This window comes from Loxodonta africana, chromosome 3, assembly GCF_030014295.1.
Source record: "Loxodonta africana isolate mLoxAfr1 chromosome 3, mLoxAfr1.hap2, whole genome shotgun sequence".
In the NCBI taxonomy this organism is placed as follows: Eukaryota; Metazoa; Chordata; class Mammalia; order Proboscidea; family Elephantidae; genus Loxodonta; species Loxodonta africana.
Genome location: NC_087344.1, coordinates 10,134,276 through 10,157,325, shown reverse-complemented (window position 1 = coordinate 10,157,325; position 23,050 = coordinate 10,134,276). Strand labels below are relative to the sequence as shown.

The 23,050-nt window shown below is 42.3% G+C and overlaps 1 protein-coding gene across 6 annotated transcripts in view; it reads left to right on the top strand.

Annotated features, from left to right (window-relative positions):
• Positions 1 to 17,749, top strand: part of LOC100664982 (adhesion G protein-coupled receptor E4-like) — a 106,143-nt gene extending 88,394 nt beyond the window's left edge. The window contains exons 12-16 of one of the 6 annotated variants that reach the window (XM_064280417.1): positions 2,239 to 2,305; positions 4,279 to 4,370; positions 9,337 to 9,517; positions 12,016 to 12,111; positions 13,288 to 17,749. In XM_064280417.1, the coding sequence (XP_064136487.1) occupies positions 2,239 to 2,305; positions 4,279 to 4,370; positions 9,337 to 9,517; positions 12,016 to 12,111; positions 13,288 to 13,407 (556 nt within the window). In that variant the 3' untranslated portion in view covers positions 13,408 to 17,749. Of the gene's footprint in view, positions 1 to 2,238; positions 2,306 to 4,278; positions 4,371 to 5,789; positions 9,233 to 9,336; positions 9,518 to 12,015; positions 12,112 to 13,287 lie in introns of those variants that run through there. The other 5 variants (XM_064280421.1, XM_064280416.1, XM_064280419.1 and 2 more) reach the window with 5 other exon arrangements.
• Positions 17,750 to 23,050: the final 5,301 nt, after the last annotated feature.

The window sequence follows — 23,050 nt, the reverse complement described above, 5'->3', positions numbered from 1 at the left end:
TTCAGGGCAGTGAGTTTTTGGTTCTATATATACATATATATATACACACGTATGTATAGATATACATATATACATAAAATAAACCATTTGCCCTTTCAACCTTTTCTACACGTACAATTCAGTGGCATTAATGATGTTCATCACATTCCATTTCCCAAAATTTCCATCATCCATAAGAGAACCTCAGTGTCCTCTAAGCAATGATTCCCTTTCCCTCCTACTCTCTCACCCCTGGTAACCACTAATAAATTTTGGTCTCTATACGCTTCCCTTACCTATTCTAGATATTTCATGTAAGCGGGGTCATACAATATTTGTCCTTCTGTGACTGGCTTATTTCACTCACCATAATGTTTTCTTTCATCCATGTCATAACACGTATCAGAACTTCATTTCTTTTTATGCTTGAATAATATTACATTGTATGGAGAGACCACATTTTGTTAATCCATTCTTCTGTTGATGTGTACTTGGGTTGTTTTCACCTTTTAGTTGTTATGAATCATGCCTCAATGAATATCAGTGTACAAGTATCTGTTTTTAACTACATTTATTGAGCTTTATCTCTTGCCAGGCACTTTAGATGAACACTTGGTACCCATATCATTTAATAGGTCCAACAATTCTGTTGGTCCTCTTTTACACTGGAGGAAGCCGAGGCTCAGACCATACAGTCTGTAGGTGGCAGACTAGGACCCACATCTGACTCCATCTGAAAATCCAGATCCTGAACTAATAACCCCTGGTGTTGCTCACATTCTGCTAGAAGACCCTGAATCCAAGCCCTCTACCTTCTCACAAAGGTTTGAGTCCATTCAGAGATGCTTCGGATGAAAGGCCTAGTGATCTACTTCTGAAAACTCAGCATCAAAAACCCTGTAGAGCACAGTTCTCCTCAGACACACATGGGGACACCCGGAGTCAGGATCAACTCGATGGCAATGGGTAGAGGTGATGGTGATGGTGGTGGTAGGGCTGCTTGTAATATAAATAAATATGCCATCTTCAGCTGAGAGGTGAGAAATAGGAAGTTGGTGTCTGAATATTGCTTAGTGTTGACTTAGGTAGGGAATAAAATGCACTCCCACTGCCATCCAGTCGATCCAGACTCATAATGACCCTATAGGGCAGAAAAGAACTCCCCCGTGTGGTTTCCAAGGCTCTAAATCTTTACAGAAGCAAACTGCCACAACTTTCTTCCATGGAACAGCTGGTAGGTTTGAACTGTCAACCTTTCAGTTAGCAGCTGAGCACTTTAAGCACTGCACCACCAGCGAAAAAGAAGCATTAAAAAAAACACTCATTGGTCTCATCTGTCTTCTTCTTGTTTCCTGAAACCACCATATCTTTATATATGTATATATATGTATACATACACATACGCATATATACAAATCTGTGGTGGTCTATAGGGTCACTATGAGTCAGAATCAACTCGATGGCAATGGGTTTGGTTTGGTTTTGATATTGGTCAAGTCCAGAGAGTAACGATATCTAATAGTTGTAAGTGCTTACTATCTGTTAAGAACTATTTTGAGGGCTTTATGTTTATTAGCTTTCACATGCATAGGAGGAAATTGAAAAGACCATGGCTTGGATCAGGTGCACCTTAGTCATCAAAGTGACATCTTTGCTTTTGAATTGTGGTATTGGGGAGGAATATTGGATATACCATGGACTGCCAGAAGAAAGAAAAAATCTGTCTTGGAAGAAGTACAGCCAGAATGCTCTTTGTAAACGAGAATGGCAAGAGTTCCTCTCACACACTTTGGACGTGTTATCAGGAAGTACCAGTCCCTGGAGAAGGATATCATTCATGCTTTGTAAAGTAGAAGGTCAGCAAAAGAGAGGAACACCCTCAACAAGATGGATTGACACAGTGGCTACAACAGTGGACTCATACATGACAATGACTGTGAGTCTGGAGCAGGATTGGGCCACATTTCTTTCTGTTGTACACGTGGTCACTATGACTCGGAGCAAACTTGATGGCTCCTAACAACAATGGCCGCTGGCTCATTTAACTCTCACATCAACAAGACACGTTAGTATTATCAGCAACAGAGCTCGACTTATTTGGCTGTAACACCAAAGTTTGGGTGCCTTGCGTAATTAGTGGATGGGAGGGAAGCTGGGATTTGAACCCAGACTATTTGGCACATGAGGCTATATGGAATCAACTTGACTACAACTGGTAACTGGTTACATTCTCCAGCTTTTCATTCTCTCTCTCAACAGTTGCTGGCTGAAGCTTGATAAAGGCTTTATCTGGAGCTTCTTGGGACCAGTGGCCATCATTATCTTGGTAGGTACCCAGAGGCAGGTATTCACTGGTGTGCTAGCGCTGGGTTAAGGAGTCCTGGTGGCACAAACGGTTAAGCACTCTGGCTGCTAGCTGAAAGGTTGGCAGTTTGAGCTGACCCAATGGCTCCAGTGGAGAAAGACTTGGAAATCTGCTCCCATAAAGATCACAGGCCAGGAAACCCTATAGGACAATTCTACTGTCATATGGGGTGCCTATGAGTCAGAATCGAATTGATGGCCTGCAACAACAACAGCAGAGCTGTGTTGCTCAGACATAGAGAATGTTGTTTCTCATCTGATGAAGTCGAAATGAGATGAAAATAACATTTAGGCTAATGTGATCCATCCCTCATCTTTGAATTACTGTCTTTGCTAGGCTTTGCCTAGCAAGACTTCAGTTTTGAATACGCTACCTTTAAGATGCCTATGAAGTACTCAGGTTTAGATGTCAGGTGGTTGCTGTCCTGTGTCATTAAACCAACTCTAACTCATGGCGACCCCATGTTGTACAGAAAGTTTCCTTGGCTGTAATCTTTACAGGAAGCAGATCACCAGGCCTTCCACAGTGTCACTGGGTGGCTTCAAAGCTTCCAACCTTTCGGTTACCAGCTGAGCATAAACCATGTGTAGCACCCAGGGCTTTAGATGTCAGGTGGCCAAGTCAATATGTAAGCATATTGTAAGTCAATATGAAAGCAGGCATAGACAACGTGTAATTGAATGGCTGTGATTGTGTTCCGATAAAACCTTATTTACAAAAACAAATTACAGACTGGGTACTGGATCAGGCCCATGGGCCCTAGATTGTTGACTGCTCCTGCTCAGCCACCTTTCTGGGTTCCTCCTGTCAATACTGGAGCTCTCAGGGCTGGTCCATATACTTTCTCTCTTCTCTACCTACACTCACTCCCTGGTGATCTCCTCCAGTCATGGCTTTCAATAATTACCTATACCCTGACAACTCCCAAGTGTATATACTCACCCCGGACCTCTTTTCTCAACTCCAGACGTACAAATTCAACCTGGCTACCTGACGTCTAAAGGGGGCAGTGGTGGCTCAGTGACAAAATTTTCACCTTCCACACAGGAGATCCAGGTTCCATTCCCACCCAGTACGCCTCTTGTACAGCCACCACTTGTCTGTCAGCGGAGGCTTGCGTGTTGCTACGATGCTGAGCAGGTTTCAGCAGAGCTTCCAAACTAAGACAGAATAGGAAGAAAGGCCTGGTGATCAGCTTCCAAATATCAACCAATGAAATCTCTATGGATCATAACAATCTGATCCATAGCCAATCATGGTGATGGCGCAGGACCAGGCAGCATTTCATCTGTTGTGCTTGCGGTTGACATGAGTTGGGAGTCAGCAGCCAATAACAACAGCCTGACATCTAAACTTGAGTATTTTATAGGCATCTTAGCATGTTCAAAACCAAACTCTTGATTTGAACTAGTCTTCCAAGTTGCTCCTGCCCCAACTCAGTCAACGGAACCTTTTTCCTCCTGAGTCCTTAGTTTATTAACCTTGGAATCACGTCACTCCGCTCCTTCTCTCACATGCCACATGCAATTCATTGGCAAATTGTGTGCTATTTTAACAGTTGTTGGTATGCTCGAGTCCATTGTTGTAGCCACTGTGCATTTTCAGTGTCTTCCAACCTAGGGGGCTCATCTTCCAGCATTGTATCAGACATTATTCCGTTGTGACCCATAACCTTTTCATTGTCTAATTTCCAGAAGTAGATCGCCAGGTCTTTCTTCTAGGCCTATTTTAGTCTTGAAGTTTCACTAAAACCTGTCCATCACAGGTGATTTGAAATACCAGTGGCATAGCTTCCAGCATCACAAAAACTCACAGGCGACCACAGTCTGACCACCTGCAGACGGGTGGTGATCATATCAAGTTAGGTGGTGATCATGGCAAGTAATGGACTAAAAAAACAAATTCTAAGTCGATTTTTCATGCTGTTTTCACAGATAAACTTGGTGTTCTACTTCCTAATTCTGTGGATTTTGAAAAGCAAACTTTCTTCCCTCAATAAGGAGGTTTCCACCATTCAGGATACCAGGTGAGAAAGCAACAGACCCAGTAGTAACCACAGAGTTGTCCTTATGGCACATTTCTGCAGGACCATTCTCTCTGGGAAGGAAGACACCTGTAGAAAATATGATGTAGATTTTCCTGGTACTATAGAAGGAGTATGTGAGGAGAACTTGGAGAAGAAGTAAAAACTATGATTTTCAAGTGGCTTATTGCACTGCCTCATTTGTGTACACAGCAGACATCCATCGAGTGTCTCCTTTGTGTGACATAGTCTTCATATGAATTTAGTGCCAAGATTGTCAATATTATCCACTTTGCACCTGAGAGTCCACCCACTTCTGGACTCCATTCTCCTTGATTGTAGCTACTCCGTTCTCATTGCTGCCGACTTGTCTTGTTCGTCTAGAGCTGCTGTAACAGAAATACCACAAGTGGATGGCTTTAACAAAGAGAAATTTATTCTCTCACAGTCTAGTAGGATTCAAGTCCAAATTCAGGGCATCAGCTCCAGGGGAAGGCTCTCTCTCTCTGTCGGCTCTGGAGGAAGGTCCTTGTTATCAATCTTCCCCTTATCCAGGAGTTCCTCATGTCCAGAGACCCTGGGTCCAAAGGACACCCTCTGGTCCCGGTGGTGCTTTCTTGGTGGTATGAGTTCCCCATGTCTCTGCTCTCTTCTCTCTTTTATATCTCAAAAGACATTGGCTTAATATACTATCTAATCTTGCAGATCTCATCAATGTGACTGCCACTAATCCATCTTACTATGTCATAGTGACGGGATTTACAACACAGGGAAATAACAATAGATGGTAAAATGGTAGATAATCGTGCAATACTGGGAATCATGACCTAGCCAAATTGACATTTTGGGGACGCAATTCAATCCATGACATGATCCAAACCATTGAGAATAATGGTTTTTTAATAAAATGACTAGGAATCGACTCAATGGCAATGGATTATATATAAAAATTCCCCAGGGATTAAGCCTTTGCTAACCAAAACGTAGCCATATTTCCCAAGTACCAATCCTTCTTTGTTTCCAACTTTCAAATTCCAATCACTGGTAATTATCAATGCAATCTGATTGCATGTTCAATCAATTTCAGACTGGAGCAGCTGATAAAAACCTTCCGCTTTTTTCATCTTTGGCCTTCGTGGTTGGTGCGCAAATCTAAATAATAGTCGTATTAACTGGTCTTCTGTGTAGCTGTATGGATATTATCCTATCACTGACAGCGTTGTACTTCAGGATAGATCTTGAAATGTTCTTTTTAACCGTGAATGCAACACCATTCCTCTTCAAGTTTTCATTCCCAGCATAGTAGACCATATGATTGTCTGATTCAGAATGAGCAATACCAGTCCATTTCAGCTCACTAGTGCCTAGGATATTGATGTTTATGCATTCCATTTCATTTTTGACAATTTCCAATTTTTCTAGATTTATACTTCGTGCATTCCATGTTCTGATTATTAATGGATGTTTGCAGCTGTTTCTTCTCATTTTGAGTCATGCCACATCAGCAAATGAAGGTCCCGAAAGCTTGACTCCATCCACGTCATTAAGGTCGACTCTACTTTGAGGAGGCAGCTCTTCCCCAGTCATCCTTTGAGTGCCTTCCAACCTGGGGGGCTCATCTTCCAGCAATGCTATCAGAGACTGTTCTGCGGCTATTCATAATGTTTTCACTGGCTAATTCTTTTCAGCAGTAGACTGCCATGTCCTTCTTCCTAGCCTGTCTTAATTTGGAAGCTCAGCTGAAACCTGTCCTCCAAGGGTGACCCTGCTGGTATCTGAATACCAGTGGCATAGCTTCCTGCATCACAGCAACACACAAGCCCCCACAGTACGACAAACTGACAGACAGGTGGGACTGACTGGAAACAAAGAAAAAGGATCAGTAGATGGAAAATATGGCCTTGGTGATAAAAACAGTGCTGGAGATTGAATGATAGAATTTTGCGAGACCAGCGGCTTCTTCATAGGAAATACCTTTTTTCACCAACATAAACGACATCTATACACCTGGACCTCACCAGACGGAATACACAGGAATCAAATTGACTGCATGTGTGGAAACAGATGATGGAAAAGCTCAATATCATCAGTCAGAACAAAACCGCGGGCCGACTGTGGAACAGACCATCAATTGCTCATATGCAAGTTCTAGTTGAAACTGAAGAAAATCTGAGCAAGTCCACAGGAACCAAAATAAGACCTCGAGTATATCCCACCTGAATTTAGAGACCATCTCAAGAATAGATTTGATGCACTGAGCAGTAATGATGGAAGACCAGATGAGTTGAGGAATGACATCAAAGAAGAAAGCTGGAGGTCATTGAAAGACAGGAAAGAAAGAGAAGACCAAGATGGATGTCAGAGGAAACTCTGAAACTTGCTGTCGAGCATCAAGCAGCTAAAGCAAAAGGAAGAAATGATGAAGCAACAGAACTGAATAGAAGATCTCAAAGGATGGCTCGAGAAGACAAAGTATTATAAAAACACATGCAAAGAGCTAGAGACAGAAAACCAAAAGAGAAGAACATGCTCCGCGTATCTCAAGCTGAAAAAAGTGAAGAAAAAATTCAAGCCTTGAGTTGCAATGGTGAAGGATACTATGGGGAAAATACGTAACGACACAGGAAGCATCAAAAGCAGATAGAAGGAACACACAGAGTCATTATACCAAAAAGAGTTAGTCTACTTTCAACCACTTCAAGGGGTAGCATGTGCTCACGAACTGATGGTACTGAAGGAAGAAGTCCAAGCTGCACTGAAGGCAATGGCGAAAAACAAGACTCCAGGAATTGAAGGAATATCAATTGAGATGTTTCAGTAAAAGTATGCAGTGCTGGAAGTGCTCACTCCTCTATGCCAAGGAATTTGGAAGATAGCTACCTGGCCAACTGACTGGAAGAGATCCATATTTATGCCTATTCCAAAGAAAAGTGATCCAACCGAATGCAGGAATTATCGAACAACATCATTAATATCACACACAAGTGAAATTTTGCTGAAGATCATGGAAAAGCGGCTACAGCAGTATATCAACATAGAACGGCCAGAAATTCAGGCCAGATTCAGAAGAGGACATGGAACCAAGGATATCATTGCTGATGTCAGATGGATCCTGGCTGAAAGCAGAAAATACCAGAAGCATGTCTACTTGTGTTTTGTTGACTATGCAAAGGCATTCGACTGTGTGGATCATAACAAATTATAGATACTGTTGGGAAGTATGGGAATTCCAGAACACTTAACTGTGCTCATGAGAAACCTGTACATAGATCAAGAGGCAGTCGTTAGGACACAACAAGGGGATTCTGAGCGGTTTAAAGTCAGGAAAGGTGTGCATCAGGGTTGTTTCCTTTCACCGTACCTATTCAATCCGTATGCTGAGGAGATAATAAGAGAAGCTGGACTACATGAAGAAGAACAGGGCATCAGGATTGGAGAAAGACTCATTAACAACCAGCATTATGCAGATGACACAACCTTGCTTGCTGAAAGTGAAGAGGACTTGAAGCACTTACTAATGAAGATCAAAGACCACAGCCTTCGGTATGGATTACACCTCAACATACAGAAAACGAAAATCCTTGCAACTGGACTAATAAGCAACATCATGACAAATGGAGAAAAGATTGAAGTTGTCAAGGATTTCATGGAAGCAGCAGTCAAAAAATCAAAAGACACATTGCATTGGGCAAATCTGCTGCAAAGGATCTCTTTAAAGTGTTGAAAAGCAAAGCTGTCACCTTGAAGATTAAGGTGTGCCTGATCCAAGCCCCGGTATTTGCAATCGCATCATATGCATGTGAAAGCTGGACAATGAATAAGGAAGACCAAAGAAGAAGAGACGTTTTGAATTGTGGTGCTGGCGAAGAATATTGAATATATATATCACGAACTTCCAAAGGAACCAACAAATCTGTCTTGGAAGAGGTAAAACCTGAATGCTTCTTAGAAGTAAGGATGGCAAAACTGCGACTTACATAATTTGGACATGTTGTCAGGAGGGATCAGTCCCTGGAGAAGGACGTCATGCTTGGGAAAGTACAGGGTCAACAGAAAGGAGGAAGACCCTCAACGAGATGGATTGACACAGTGGCTGCAACAATGAGCTCGAGCATAACAATGATTGTAAGGATGGCACAGGGCCATGCAGTGTTTTGTTCTGTGGTACATAGGGTCATTGTGAGTTGGAACTAATTGGACGGCACCTGACAACAACAACCAAGAGGACTGTAGTTCCAATCCACTAGCCGCTCCTTGGAAACCCTATGGGGCAGTTCTACTCTATGCTATAGGGCTGCTATGAGTCACTTGATGGCAACGGGTTTGGTTTTTTGATTTTTTTGAGTAGTGCAAATAGTTAAGTGCCCAGCTATGAACCAAAAGGCTGGCAGTTCCAACCCACCAAGAGGCACTTTGGAAGACAGGCCTGCTTCTGAAAGGTCACAGCCTTCAAAACCCTACGGGTATTCTTACTCTGCTCAAGTGGAGCGGCCACGCGTCAGAGGTGAATTGGCAGCAACTAACATATGTAATATACTGATATTCTATTTAAAATATTTATGTTATATTTCAATCTTGTTATAATAATATGTTATTTTATTTACGTATAAGTATTTCTATTACATACTTTAAAATATAAAATAGTATTGATTTTGTAAGTATAGGAAATAGAATAATATATATATTCTAAATAAATAAGAAATATAATAACATGTTTAAAAAAAGTCGCTATCTAGTTGAGTCAGACTCATGGTGATTCCATGTACATCAGAGTAGAACTATGCTCATAGGGTTTTCAATGGCCATGACCTTTCAGAAGGAGATTGCCAGGCCCTTCTTCTGAGGGACTTCTGAGTAGGTTCAAACCACCAAGCCTTTGGTTAAGCGCTTAACTATTTGCACCACCTAAGACTCCTTAAGTGCCTGAAAAATGTGGTTATTATTAATCTTTTCTCTTTTTTTTCCCCAGAGTCATGACATTTAAAGCCATTGCTCAGCTATTTATCCTGGGCTGTTCTTGGGGCCTTGGTTTTTTTATGGTTGAAGCAGTAGGGAAGACGGCTGGATTAGTCATTGCCTACATATTCACCATCATCAATGTCCTGCAGGGAGTTTTGCTCTTCACGGTGTACTGTGTCCTTAGTCGCCAGGTAAGGCTAATTATTTCCTCACTTGCTAGATAGCCCCAAAATCTCATTGAATCACTACTCACATTCTTGCCCTTCCCTCACCCTTTATTTTTGTATTTTTGTGTTTCTCAGTTCTGGGAAGATAGATTGGCCTCTGTTTGGGTCTGCCATGTGCTCTGGGTCTCATCTTCTCAGCATCCTAACATATTTCTTAAGAGCGCTGTAATAGTCAGAATAACACAGATTATGCTGTCGTAACAAATAGCCCTCTTCTAGTGATCAAATGGTAGAATGTGGAACAGAATTTTGAATTCTCACACAATCCAAACTTACTGGAGTCACAGAGGCTGAATGACTCCTTGAAACTATTGCCCTGAGGTAATCTTTAAACCTTAAACTGAAACTATTCCCCTGAAATCATCTTTCAACCAAACAATAGTTTAGCTTAATTAGTGAAGAATGTTTTGCCTTGAGCGTTCTGCTGTTTTAGAGAATTATCTATCCGTAAGTGATGAAATTGACAAAACCAACTCGAAAGGTTAGATGAGCTTAGAGGGCAGTGAGTACAATAATGGTGGTGAGAAAACGTGGAAAGGATAACAAGAATTGTTGTACAACTTGAAGAATGTAACCAGTGTCACGGAATTGTACACATAGGAATTCTTGAATTCCTTTATATTTTGATGTGTATCTTTTCAACAAAAACAAAACAACAGAAAACAATTAGCCCTCCCCCAATCTCAGTGGGTTACAACAGTAAAGGTTTATTTCTTGCTTGTGCCACATACCTGTGGGTCGAAACTCATTGCGTTCACTCGGGGATCTAGGCTGAGGGGGCAGCCCCGGTGTAGAACATTGGTGATCTCACAGCCAAGGAAAAAGTGATCAAGGGAAATCACACTTACACTCTCTTGAAGCTTCTACTCAGGACTGACACATATCAATTCCACCCTCATTCCATTGGCCGAAGCAAGTCATAAACCATACCTGAATTCACCTTGGAGGGGAAGAATAATCCTACTGTAGTGAGGTGCACTATTGGGAGGGACATTGGACTTTTGGCACAACCTCCCACAAGCTCAGAGAGACTTCTGCTCTAATCCAAGTTCTTCCAATGAGTATGTTGTTGTGCGACATTGGATGGACAGCTTAGCCTCTCTGAGCCTTGTTTTTTTTATCTGCAAATGTGGCAATACCTACTTTATAGTGTTGAGGATTAAATGAGATAATGCAATATAAATTTCCCAGCACAGTCCTCAGCAGACATTAAGTTCTCACAGAGAGTCATTACTATAATTATCCTCTTCACATAGATTAGAAATAGCTTTCTTGGCTTTGTCCTTTGCAATTGAGTAGAACTAAAATCAGTTAAAATGCTCGTTACAAACACAACAGCTTAACACTTCATTAATTCTCTTCCAGTCTTTTAGTGCCTTCTGAACGCTTGGTACTCCTCACACAGAAGAAGTAAAATGCAACTTGCATGTCTTAGCATTAAGTATTTAACAGTCATTTGACATGTTAAGGAGGTTCAAGGAAGGCAATTCATGGGATCATGAGGGTGGTTTAGTGCCATGGTTAGTGCTAGGGTTCTGAAGTAAGAATGACAAGATTTCGAAAGCTGGGTCTGTGACCATAGAGAAGTCAGTTTACCTCCAAGAGCCTCAACTTCTTCATCATTAATTGAGGGTAAGGGGAACACCTTCCTCATCAGATTAAATGACAGAGTGCATGTCAAGAGCCTGGAACATAGCTTGTTGATGGGTGCTGTCAAGTTCATTCCAACTCATATTGACCCCATGTGGCAGAGTAGAACTGCCCCGTAGGATTTCCTAGACTGTAATCTTTACATGGGAGGAACAGATCACCAGGTCTTTCTCCTGTGGGCCCACTGGGTGGGTTTGCAGCAGTGGGTGTGTTTGCGTCACCAGCCTTTCGGTTAGCACCTGAGTGCTTAACCATTGCACCACCAGGGCTCCTTGGAAGATAGCTAGTGTTCAATAAGTGGTGGCCTTCATCATCATCGTCATCACCACCACCACTATCATCAGCATCTTCATCAACATATTTCACCATAATCACTTTCATTATCATTGTCTTCACCACCATAATCACCTTCATTACCTCCATCATCATCACCATCATCATCTTCATCAACATCATATCATCACCTTCATCATCACCATAATCACTTTCATTATCATCATCATCACCATAATCACCTTCGTTATCTCCATCTTCATCACCACCTACATCATTATCATCATAATCCATCATCATCACCATATATTGAGCCCTTATGATGCCTGGCACTTAGCAAGCACCCTTTCCATAGCTGAGAAAGTTTAATTTGAATAAAATGAACTAGGATGAGCGTGGCCAAGACTGTACACAAAACCCCTGAAAGAATAGCAGAAGGTAGGGCTCGGCATCTGTACCTCTAGCCTCCCGTTTTAGGGCCCTTTCTTTTGCACCAAGCTCTGGATGTAATGCAGTCTCCATATCCTTCAATCTTCCAGGTTCGAAGGGAATACAAGAAATGGTTTACTGCAAAGTGGAAAGGAGTTGAAGTGGAAAGCACTGAGATGTCTCGGTCTACTACCCACACCAAAATGGTAAGATCCTCCTCTCTGCAATGCCATGGACTTGTCTGAACCCAACATCTTGTGCTACCAGGAGTTTCCTGGTTCCTTGATCTGAAAGAAAAGAGAGATTGCATTAGCTTCCTGCCATTGTGCAGCTGAAGTTTCTGTTTTTTGAGACCACAGCCAGAAAAACTCTTCCTTCGTTCCTTCCCTCCTTCCTTCTTTCCTTTCCCACTTCCTGCTTTCCTTCCTCCTTCCCTTCTGCCCCTTTTCTTTCTCTTTCTTGCTTTTCTATTTCTTGCTTTTTTCCCTTCCTTCCTTCCTTCCTTCCTTCCTGCCTGCCTGCCTGCCTGCCTGCCTTCCTCCCTTCTCTTTCTTTCTTTCTTTCTACTTCTTCCTTCCTTCCTTCCTTTTTACAGTCTTTCCACAAATATCCAAAGGATATTTGTCCAGACATCATCATTTATTTAACAAATATTTATTCAGTGTCTAGTATATGCCAGGCACTGTTTTCGGTACTGAGGAAACAACCTTACAATCGTGATTGATCCTCACAGGTGCCATCACTGTAGTATTTAAGTGCAGCCTAGGTTCAAATCCCAGATCCACCACTTTTACATTGCCTAACCTTGAGCAAGTGACTTAACTTCTCATGCCTCAGCTTCCTCATCTATAAAATGGGGGTAGTACGGGTTACCACTATCTATCTCTTCCTGAGGATTGAATGTGGTCATATAAAGGCTTACAATGCTCCTGGCATGCAGGAAATACGTCGCGTTTGTAAAAAGATAAAATTATAACAGAAACTAAAAAAGAACCATTATCCTGGTGTTCTTTGGGAAAGGGCTGCAGAGTCAAATATTGGGGCATCTTTCATGAGCATTGGACCATTCCGAAATTCTAGCTGTCATCTCTAGGCATACTAGAAGTTTTAGTTAACTTTGGAGGCATTAATTTCTCTTGGGAGCCCCCAGGTGGTGCAAACAGTTAATGGGCTCAACCGCTAACCGAAAAGTTAGAGGTTGAAGTCATCCAGAGAAGCTTCAGAAGAAAACCCTTCTGAAAAATCAGCCATTGACAACTCTGTGGGGCACAGTTCTACTCTGACACACATGGGGTCACCAGGAGTTGTAGGTGACTTGACAGCATCTGTTTTGGTGTGGTACTTTCTTTTCAGCTTTTCTCCATATTATCTCCCCCAATTAGGAGACTCCGGAGAAGCCATCAGAGTTTGTACAGAAAAAAGACACCAAAGACACTGTGTCCACCCAACCAGAGCCGCCAGCTGACCTTGCTGCTGTTTCCTGGCTAAAGACAAAGGAATGATCTGCTGATCGATGGAGCCCCTTGTGGTCACATGTGGACTGGACACGTGCCACCGTGTATATCTCTTCCCTGTGATGTGTTGACTCCTTCCCTTATTTTGGTCTCTATTGGTCTCTAGCTCCCTAGAAAGAATGGGACACATGGAGAATTCTTAAAACCAGCATCCTGTAGCAGATCATGAGCCATTACCTGCTCAAGGGATGGTTTTGTTTTTGTTGATGTTTTGTTTCTGGTATCTCATTTTTTTATTCTTGTTCAAAATATAAACAGTAAAACAAAACATGCCAATTCAACAATTTCTACAAGCACAATTCAGTGATATTGGTTACATTCTTCAACTGTAAAACCGTTGTCACCCCCCTCTACCAAATTGTTCCTCCTCAATTAACATAAACTCACTGCCACCTCAGCTTCCTACCTGACCTTCCAGTTGCTGTGGCCAATTTGATCCCATAGACATAATTCTTTCAAAGAGCACAATGTTCGAGGCAGACATTATTTACTAAATAAGCTAAGTTAGTTGTTGTTTGGTTTACAGACTACTTCAGGAGATATTTTTGGTTTAGTGTTTAAAGAATTATTTCAGGGAAACGATTTCAGGGGTTTGTCCAGCCTCAATGGCTCCAGAATGTCTGGATTCCATAAGAATTTGAAATTGTTCTGCATTTTACCACTTTGATCAGGATTCTTCTATAAAATCTTTGATCAAAATGTTCGATTACAGTAGCCGAGCACCATCCACTTTCTTCTGGTCTCATGGCAAAGGAGGTAGTTGTTGATGGAGGCAATTAGTCACACATGCCATTTCTTCCATCTCTTCCTGACTCTTCTTTCTCAGCTGCTTCAGGTGAATAGAGACCAATAGTTGTGCCTTGGATGGCTTGCAAGCTTTTAAGACCCCAGGCACTATGCAAGGAGCCAGGAGGTAGAACAGAAGCACTAAAAACGACGTTAGGTCAATTACCCAGGATGTCTCAAGGGGTGCTTTTTAATAATGTGGGAAATGGGGTTGAGTTTCTGACCCCTTGGCTAACACCTGGATTTAGTTCACAGCACCCTCTCTTGCCTCCCCCTCTCCCCATTCCTCTCCCTGACTTGTATGGTGTTGCATTTTATGCCCCCAAAGACCTTTCATAACTCAACGTTTGCCTAACTCAGTATTCTCCATATGGACAAATATTAAAAGGGACGGTTGTATTCTCGGAACACGAAAATACACCATCACTCACGCTTAGGGACACATCGTGGATGGGAGGGTGCTTGTAGCCAGGCGACCAGCACTGTTCCCTTTTTTTTTGCCTGATGACATGTTCAAACCTAAATGTAAGCCTAGGTTAAAGATAGTTTTCTTTTCTTGAGTATTTCCAGCAAAAATGCTCCAAACAACGTGGCGTATCACAGTGGTGGTTTGGCCTTATTTGTTTTATCACTTTCAATTTCTTGTCCAAAGTTACTGATTTTTCGGTGTGTTTCTCAGCACTGCAGTTAACAAATGCATGATGACTTGGTTATCAAAAGGTTTTTTAAAAATATTTAAAATTCTAATAATAGTAAATGTTAAAACTGAAGTCGCTGGATGGTGCAAATGGTGAAGAGGCTCAGTTACTAACCAAAAGGTTGGAGGCTCCAGTCCACCCAGAGGAGCCTTGGAAGAAAGGCCTGGCAATCTTCTTCTGAAAATTCAGCCTATAGAGGACAGTTCTGCTCTGACACACATGGGGTCGCCATGAGTCAGAATCGACGCAGTAGCAACTGGACTGGGAATCTAATATCAGGGAATAAGCAGAGAAGACTTCCTCAAAGAAACAGAATAGGATACCATAGAAGATACAGATCTTGGGGTCAGCATATTGGAATATCCAGTCCCACAGCTACAGAACTTATGCTGTGTGACTTTGAGCTAGTGGCTTCACATCTCTGAGCTTCAGTTTCCTGATCTACTAAATAAAGCTAATAACTCAATGGGCGATCTCCATTTGCCTTCAGGAGCCACACTTCCCCCTTCTCCACCCTGAACTGTGCCCCAGAAAGCTGGTCTGGATGCACCAGAACCCCAGAAGGGGTTTGAATGGGCATGGTCAATGGAGTGCACTGGCAAGAGATTGAAAGGAGGAAGGAAAGTGAAGTGGGGATATTTCTTTCCCCAGCTCCCTCCTCATGAGCCCGTGGGTTGGTTGTTTTTCTCCACCCAAAGTCTCCTACAGTTTTCTCCAGGTCTTTGGTAACCTCGGAAACCCTGGTGGCATAGTGGTTAAGTGCTATAGCTGTGAACCAAAGGGTCGGCAGTTTGAATCTGCCAGGCGCTCCTTGGGAACGCTATGGGGCGGTTCTACTCTGTCCTATAGGGTGGCTATGAGTCAGAATCAAATCGACGGCACTGGGTTTGTTTTCTTTGGTTTTGGTAACCTCCGTCTCCCTTTACCTCTCACAGGCCTGGAGGTTGTTATCAGCTCTCCACATTACTACCCCTCGGGTGCTCCATTATCCCTTGTTATTTTGCCCTAAACTTGCCTTCACCTTTGTAATAAATCCTTCAAGAAACTCACCTCATTCCTCCATTGGCGTATGCCTCTGTTTCCTGGCAGGACTCTGATACAATAACTGTAACTACCCCGTAGAGACATAGCTCTGGTGGCACGACGGTTAAGCACTCAGCTGGAAACTGAAAGGTCACTGATTGGAACACCCCCTCCGCCAATGATTCCAGGGGAGAAAGACCTGACAATCTGCTCCTGTGAAGATCAAAGTCTGGAAAATCCAAGGGGGCACTTCTACTGTGTCACACAGGGTCACTATGAGTTGGAACCCACTCGACGGCACACAACAACAACACCACACAGAGTTAATTATGCAGATTCAGTGATAGGATGCATGTGAGTGATTGGCCTGGTCCCCGGCACATAATAAACACTCAGAACTCTCATCTGTTGGTTTGTTTCTGTGATGGCTGACATGTTGCTGTGACGCTGGAAGCTATGCCACCGGTATTTCCAATACCAGCAGGGTCACCTTAGATGGACAGGTTTCAGCAGAGCTTCCAGACTAAGGCAGACTAGGAAAAAATGCCTGGCGACCTCCTTCCAAAAATCAGCCAGTGAAAACTCTATGAATCACAACAGAATGTTGTCCAGTATGGATCACAACAGAACGATGTCCAATATAGTGCCAGAAAACAAGGCCCCCAGGTTGGAAGGTCGCAACAATAGACTCAAACAAACCAATGATCATGGAGATGGCTCAGGATCAGGCAATGTTGTGTTCTGTTTTACTGGCAACAACAAATATAAATATAAAACCATTCCCATCGACTCAGCCCGGCTCCTGATGACCCCATGTCTTACAGAGTAGAGCTGTTCCATAAAGTTTTCTTGACTGTAAACTCCACAGAAACAGATCGTTAGGGTTTCTTCTGTGATGTCACTGAGTGTGTTCCAACTCTTCCAAACTTTAGGTTGGCAGCTGAGCACAGACTGAGAAATAAGAAAGCCCAATATTAGTATGTTTGTTTGCTACGGGCAGGGTTAGGGTCAGGGTGGTCAGGGTCAGGGTAAGTGTTAGTGTGAGGGTTACGGTTGGGGTTAGTGTTAAGGTTATGGTTAAAAAACTGGTTCCTTGGTAATCTCTCAACGGCAGAGAGTCGATGAAAAGGGGAAGGAAAACAACGTCCCCCTGAACAGACCAAGTCATAAAAGTCAGAAATCTGGAACTGAAATAGCCATATTTCCCTTTTATTGGTTACCCTTCCCCCATCGGCTTTCCCAGGGAGCTGCACGTGTTAAGATTCATTATTTCACTCTCCAGGTTTGATGTGGTTTACCCTTTAAATTTTTTTTCCCAAAGAAGTACTGACTTCACGGTTGCACGCTCGGCTCCTCAACGTAAGCAACGTTCTACCTACCTGGTCCTAACCTGGCTCCATGTGACATTAAGTGACAGAACATTCCATGAGGGGGTGATGAACTGCTGCTGGTGACCACAGCTTTTTGTGTTCTTGCCACTGTGTTTTATTAGATCTTGTGCTGAACTATGGAACTTACACCCACAAATAGTGGCTCTTTTGAAACCCCCGAGACTCCTTGAGAAATAGGAAATGTGAGGCTCTGTAGTTCCTCCTCTGTTATCAGTGAGAATTTGGGGGAGCTACGGCTAAGACCACGGCTGCTTTCCTATGTAGTGAGCATTAAACATCTTCCTTTCTTTGGTTACAGAAAAATCAGAGTCTAACTTGATTCAACTGGAGGTGGTGCTGGGCTGGCATGAGGGTCATCTCCCCAAAGTGGCCCATATGAGTTTCTAAGGGGACGTTCAAATGGGCATAGACAATATTTTTATTGTTTGGATTTGCTTTTAGAGACAAGGTTTAATTTCTTTAGAAATAAACACATTTAAAGCAGTGGTTCTCAGCTTTATGTTCTGTGTTGATGAATGTTCCACCTGATTTTAGTTTCTGTATTAGGATACAGGATCTGGTGGCGTATCAAAGACCAAAATAACTACGGCTTAAAAAGAAAGAAATTTATTTTTTTACCAATTTGAACATAAGGAGTCAATGACTGATGTGACAGTTCCATGGCTCCTCCAAGACATGCCATCCTCAATGTCCAACTTGCGTCTGTATTTCAAGATGGTGACTCTAGTTTCACATCCCCTAACCAGCCATTGGGAAGGAGAAAGAGGAGGAGCAGAAGGCCTGCCCATTCTCTTTAGCACACACCACTTCTGATCACCCCTCTGTTAGCCTGCAAATAATTACATGGCTCCATCTAGGTGCAAAGAAGACTGGGAAATGACTTGAGGTTAGCTTAAATTTGCAGCCCTGGTGGTGAACTTGTTAAGAGCTCAGGCTGCTAACCAAAAGGTCAGCAGTTTCAATCTACCATCCACTCCTTTGAAACCCTATGGGGCAGTTGTGCATTGCCCCATAGGTTCGCTGTGAGCCAGTCGACTTGGTGGCACAAACAATTCCAAAAGAAAGAAGAGGTGAATGCATATGGGGCCAATGAATAGTCTCTGTTATAGCCCCTGGACAAATTTTCTCACTTCTCCAGAGACAAAATCTGTGTACCGAAAACTTTTATGAGGGTGATCTTTTGTCAGGTCTTGTGCTTATATGGCTGAGAATTTACTCACGAGATCCCTCCGAGATACTGATGATCTATTCCCAGTTGACTATTCCTTGGAAAACCTTTAAATGGTTGCTTCAGAAAAATTAAGTTCTCTCCTTACTGGGCACTCCAAAGTACATTCTTAATTTTTTTCTTCCCTTTATGTTTCCTGTGGTATAGATTTACCTTGTCTGCTCTAGTGCCAGCTCTGGGAAGCATGACCGTCACCTCCCTTCTTAGGTTGTGTCACCAGTGTGTGTTGCTAGGTCATTTTGACCACTTCATACTCAGCAGCCAAAGATGTGTGTTGGGGGAGGAGAGTGCCATTCGGCCTACCTTAACTTTGGAGCACACACGAGATGAAATTACAAAAACTGGGTCTTCCAAAAAAGAGAGTTCTTCAACGAGTCTTAGGCGTGAGAAGCAAGCAAAGCAGGATCACTTTCTTTATGTTTACAGTCTATGAAACTAAGACGTGTGATGAGACAAGCAAGAAAACAATTTTGGAAGCTGGAAATAACACAGTGGATATTGACTGTGCCCATGCGTTCACAGAAACCACAAGAGGTACTGTGTTTAAGGTGGATTCTCTTGACCTCAAACTCTAGGCACTGTGTCTCATTTCCAGGTGACTGGGACAAGGGGTGGGAATTGTCTTAGTTATCTAGTGATTCTACAACAGAAATACCATGAGTGGGTGGCTTTAAGAAAGGGAAATTAATTTTCTCACAGTTTAGGAGGCTAGAAGTCTGAATTCAGGATCTCTCTCTCTGATGACTCTGGGGGAAGGTCCTTGTTTCTTTTGAGTTTTGTTTCTTGGTTCCTATGTGATCTCATGTGGTGTGGCATCTCTCTTCCCCATCTCTGCTTCCTCACTTACTTGTTTAATCTCTTCTATATCTCAAAGGATATTGACTAAAACACACCCTACACTACTGTCTCATTAATATAACAAAATAAATCTATTCCCAAATGGGATTAAAACCGCAAGTATAGGGTTAGTATTTACTACACAAATATTAAACCAAACCCATTGCCTTGAATGGATTCTGATTCAAGCAACCCTATAGGACAGGATAGAACTGGCCCATAGGATTTCCAAGGAGCAGCTGTTGAATTTGAAACACCGATCTTTAAGTTAGCAGCTGAATGCTTAACCACCGTGCTACCAGGGCTCCACACATGCATTGGGAGGACACCATTCAATCCATAACAGATACTCTAAAAGTTTCCAAAGTAGGGAGGTTCTATATGATGGAAATGAAAGCTCTGCCTTGGACACTGATGAGGCAATGTTAGAGATGAAGTTGGACTCTCATAAGGAGTGTGTACTTTGGGACTCATACCAAGGTCAAACAGGGATCCCTTGACACACTTTTTTAAAAGGGAGAGGTTGATACATTTCCTGTTTCCCCCGATTGTTTAAAAAGGCAACCACTCAACACTCACCGGGGGTAGATGATCATTGCTTTGAATGCTTTTTTCCTTGAGAAGGTTCTTTTTGTTGTTGAAATAATAATTCTGGTTTTTATTCCAGAAATACAAATAATTTTTACCTGCTCCTCTATAGCATTAGAGGCTTTTCAGGCTATTACGGCTTTTACGTAATAATAAGGGCTGCTATCACTTATTAATATCTTTTTTTTTAATTTTCTCCAGATTCAGAAGATATCTGAACATTGTTATCTTTTTTATCCTGAGTGCTTATTTTAAAACTTTTTCTATATGTTCTGTATCTTTAAAAAATATATATATTTTTTATTCTGGCGAAAATCTATATAACAAACATATGCCATCTCAACAATTTCTACATGTACAATTCAGTGACATTAGTTACATACTTCAAGTTGTGCACCCATTCTCTCTATATCCTTTTCCAAATCATTCCACCAACAATAACAGCAGCTTAGTGCCAGCTAAGTAAGAACTCCCCCTGTTCCCCTCCCTTTCAGCCCTGGTAACAGCTAATAATCTCTGGTTTCTATGTATTTGCTTATGTCATATAAGTGGTATTTTCCAGAACTTGTCTTTCTATGAGGGACTTACTTCTCTCAGGATGATGTTTTCAAGGTTCCTCCATGTTGCGGCATGCATCAGGACTTCATTTCTCTTTACAATTGAGTCTTCTGAGAATTGTTTTGTCGTCCTTTGGTTTTCTTCTATCCTACTGGCTTATATACTTTTTCTGTAAAGAGCCAGATAGTAAAATATTTTTCGATTTTCAAGCTGTACAGTCTTGAGAGAGGAAGAGACAGGAAGTAAGGGCCATAGAGAAAGAAGGAAAGAAGGTTAGAGCACCAAAGGGCTGGAGATGAGAGAAAGGAAGTGGGGGTTATAGAGACAGGGATAGAGTTATAGGAAGTCCGAGAGAAAAAGGGAGAGAGGGTTAGCAAGCCAAAGGGAGGGCTGAAAGGGAGAGGGAGAGAAACTGAGAGAGAGAGAAAAAACAAATTAAGCGGAATGGGCTACCCTGCATATCTTTCCACTCAGTTAGATCCCCAGCATGAACTAAAGATGAAAGATGGGAATGTGCGGTTTCCTCATCCCATCTGAGCTTCACGTGCCCCTCTTTGCCTCATGACTCTGATATTTAAGCATTCACAGATATTCTCACAGCACCTTGATTTACATGTTTTGCATAGAAACGTCTTATAATGTGTAGTGCATCATATATGTATTGTGGTGGTTGTTGCTGGGTGCCGTCGAGTCGGTTCCGACTCATAGCGACCCTATGCACAACAGAACGAAACACTGCCCGGTCCTGAGCCATCCTTACAATCGTTATGCTTGAGTTCATTGTTGCAGCCACTGTGTCAATCCACCTCGTTGAGGGTCTTCCTCTTTTCCGCTGACCCGTACTCTGCCAAGCATGATGTCCTTCTCCAGGGATTGATCCCTCCTGACAACATGTCCAAAGTATATAAGACACAGTTTCGCCATCCATGCCTCTAAGGAGGGTTGTGGCCTCACTTCTTCCAAGACAGATTGGTTCATTCTTTTCACAGTCCATGATATACTCAATATTGTTCCCCAACACCACAATTCAAAGGCGTCAACTCTTCTTCTGTCTTCCTTATTCATTGTCCAGCTCCCACATGCATATGATGTAATTGAAAATACCATGGCTTGGGTCAGGCGCATCTTAGTCTTCAGGATGACGTCTTTGCTCCTCAACACTTTGAAGAGGTCCTTTGCAGCACATTTGCCCAATGCAATGAGTCTTTTGATTTCTTGACTCCTGCTTCCATGGCTGTTGATTGTGGATCCAAGTAAAACGAAAGCCTTGACAACGTCAATCTTTTCTCCGTTTATCATGATGTTGCTCATTGGTCCAGTTGTGAGGATTTTCATTTTCTTTATGTTGAGGTGTAATCCATACTGAAGGCTGTGGTCTTTGAACTTCATTAGTAAGTGCTTCAAGTCCTCTTCATTTTCAGGAAGCAAGGTTGTGGCATCTGCATAACGCAGGTTGTTAATGAGTCTTCCTCCAATCCTAATGCCCCATTCTTCTTCATATAGTCCAGCTTCTCGAATTATTTGTTCAGCATACAGATTAAATAGGTATGGTGAAAGAATACAACTCTGACGAACACCTTTCGTGACTTTAAACCAATCAGTATCCCCTTGTTCTGTCTGAACAACTGCCTTTTGATCTCTGTAAAGGTTCCTCATGAGCACAATTAAGTGTTCTGGAATTCCCATTCTTCACAGTGTTATCCATAATTTGTTATGATCCACACAGTCAAATGTCTTTGCATAGTCAATAAAACACAGGTAAACATCCTTCTGGTATTCTCTGCTTTCAGCCAGGATCCATCTGACATCAACAATGATATCCCTGGTTCCACGTCCTCTTCTGAAACCGGCCTGAATTTCTGGAAGTTCCCTGTCGATATACTGCTGCAGCCGTTTTTGAATGATCTTCAGCTAAATTTTGCTTGCATGTGATATTAATGATATTCTTCTATAATTTCCACATTCAGTTGGATCACCTTTTTTGGGAATAGGCATAAATATGGATCTCTTCCAGTCAGTTGGCCAGGAAGCTGTCTTCCGTATTTCTTGGCATAGACAAGTGAGCACCTCCAGTGCTGCATGTGTTTGTTGAAACATCTCAACTGATATTCCATCAATTTCTGGACCCTTGTTTTTCACCAGTGCCTTCAGAGCACCTTGGACTTCTTCCTTCAGTACCATCGGTTCCTGATCATATGCCACCTCTTGAAATGGATGAACATCGACTAATTCTTTTTGGTATAATGACTCTGTGTATTCCTTTGATCTTCTTTTGATGCTTCCTGTGTTGTTTAATATTTTCCCCATGGAATCCTTCACTATTGCAACTCGAGGCTTGAATTTTTTCTTCAGTTCTTTCAGCTTGAGAAACGCATAGAGTGTTCTTCCCTTTTGGTTTTCCATCTCCAGCTCTTTGCACATGTCATTATAATACTTTACTTTGTCTTCTCGAGCAGTCCTTTGAAATCTTCTGTTCAGTTCTTTTACTTCATCAATTCTTCCTTTTGCTTTAGCTGCTTGAC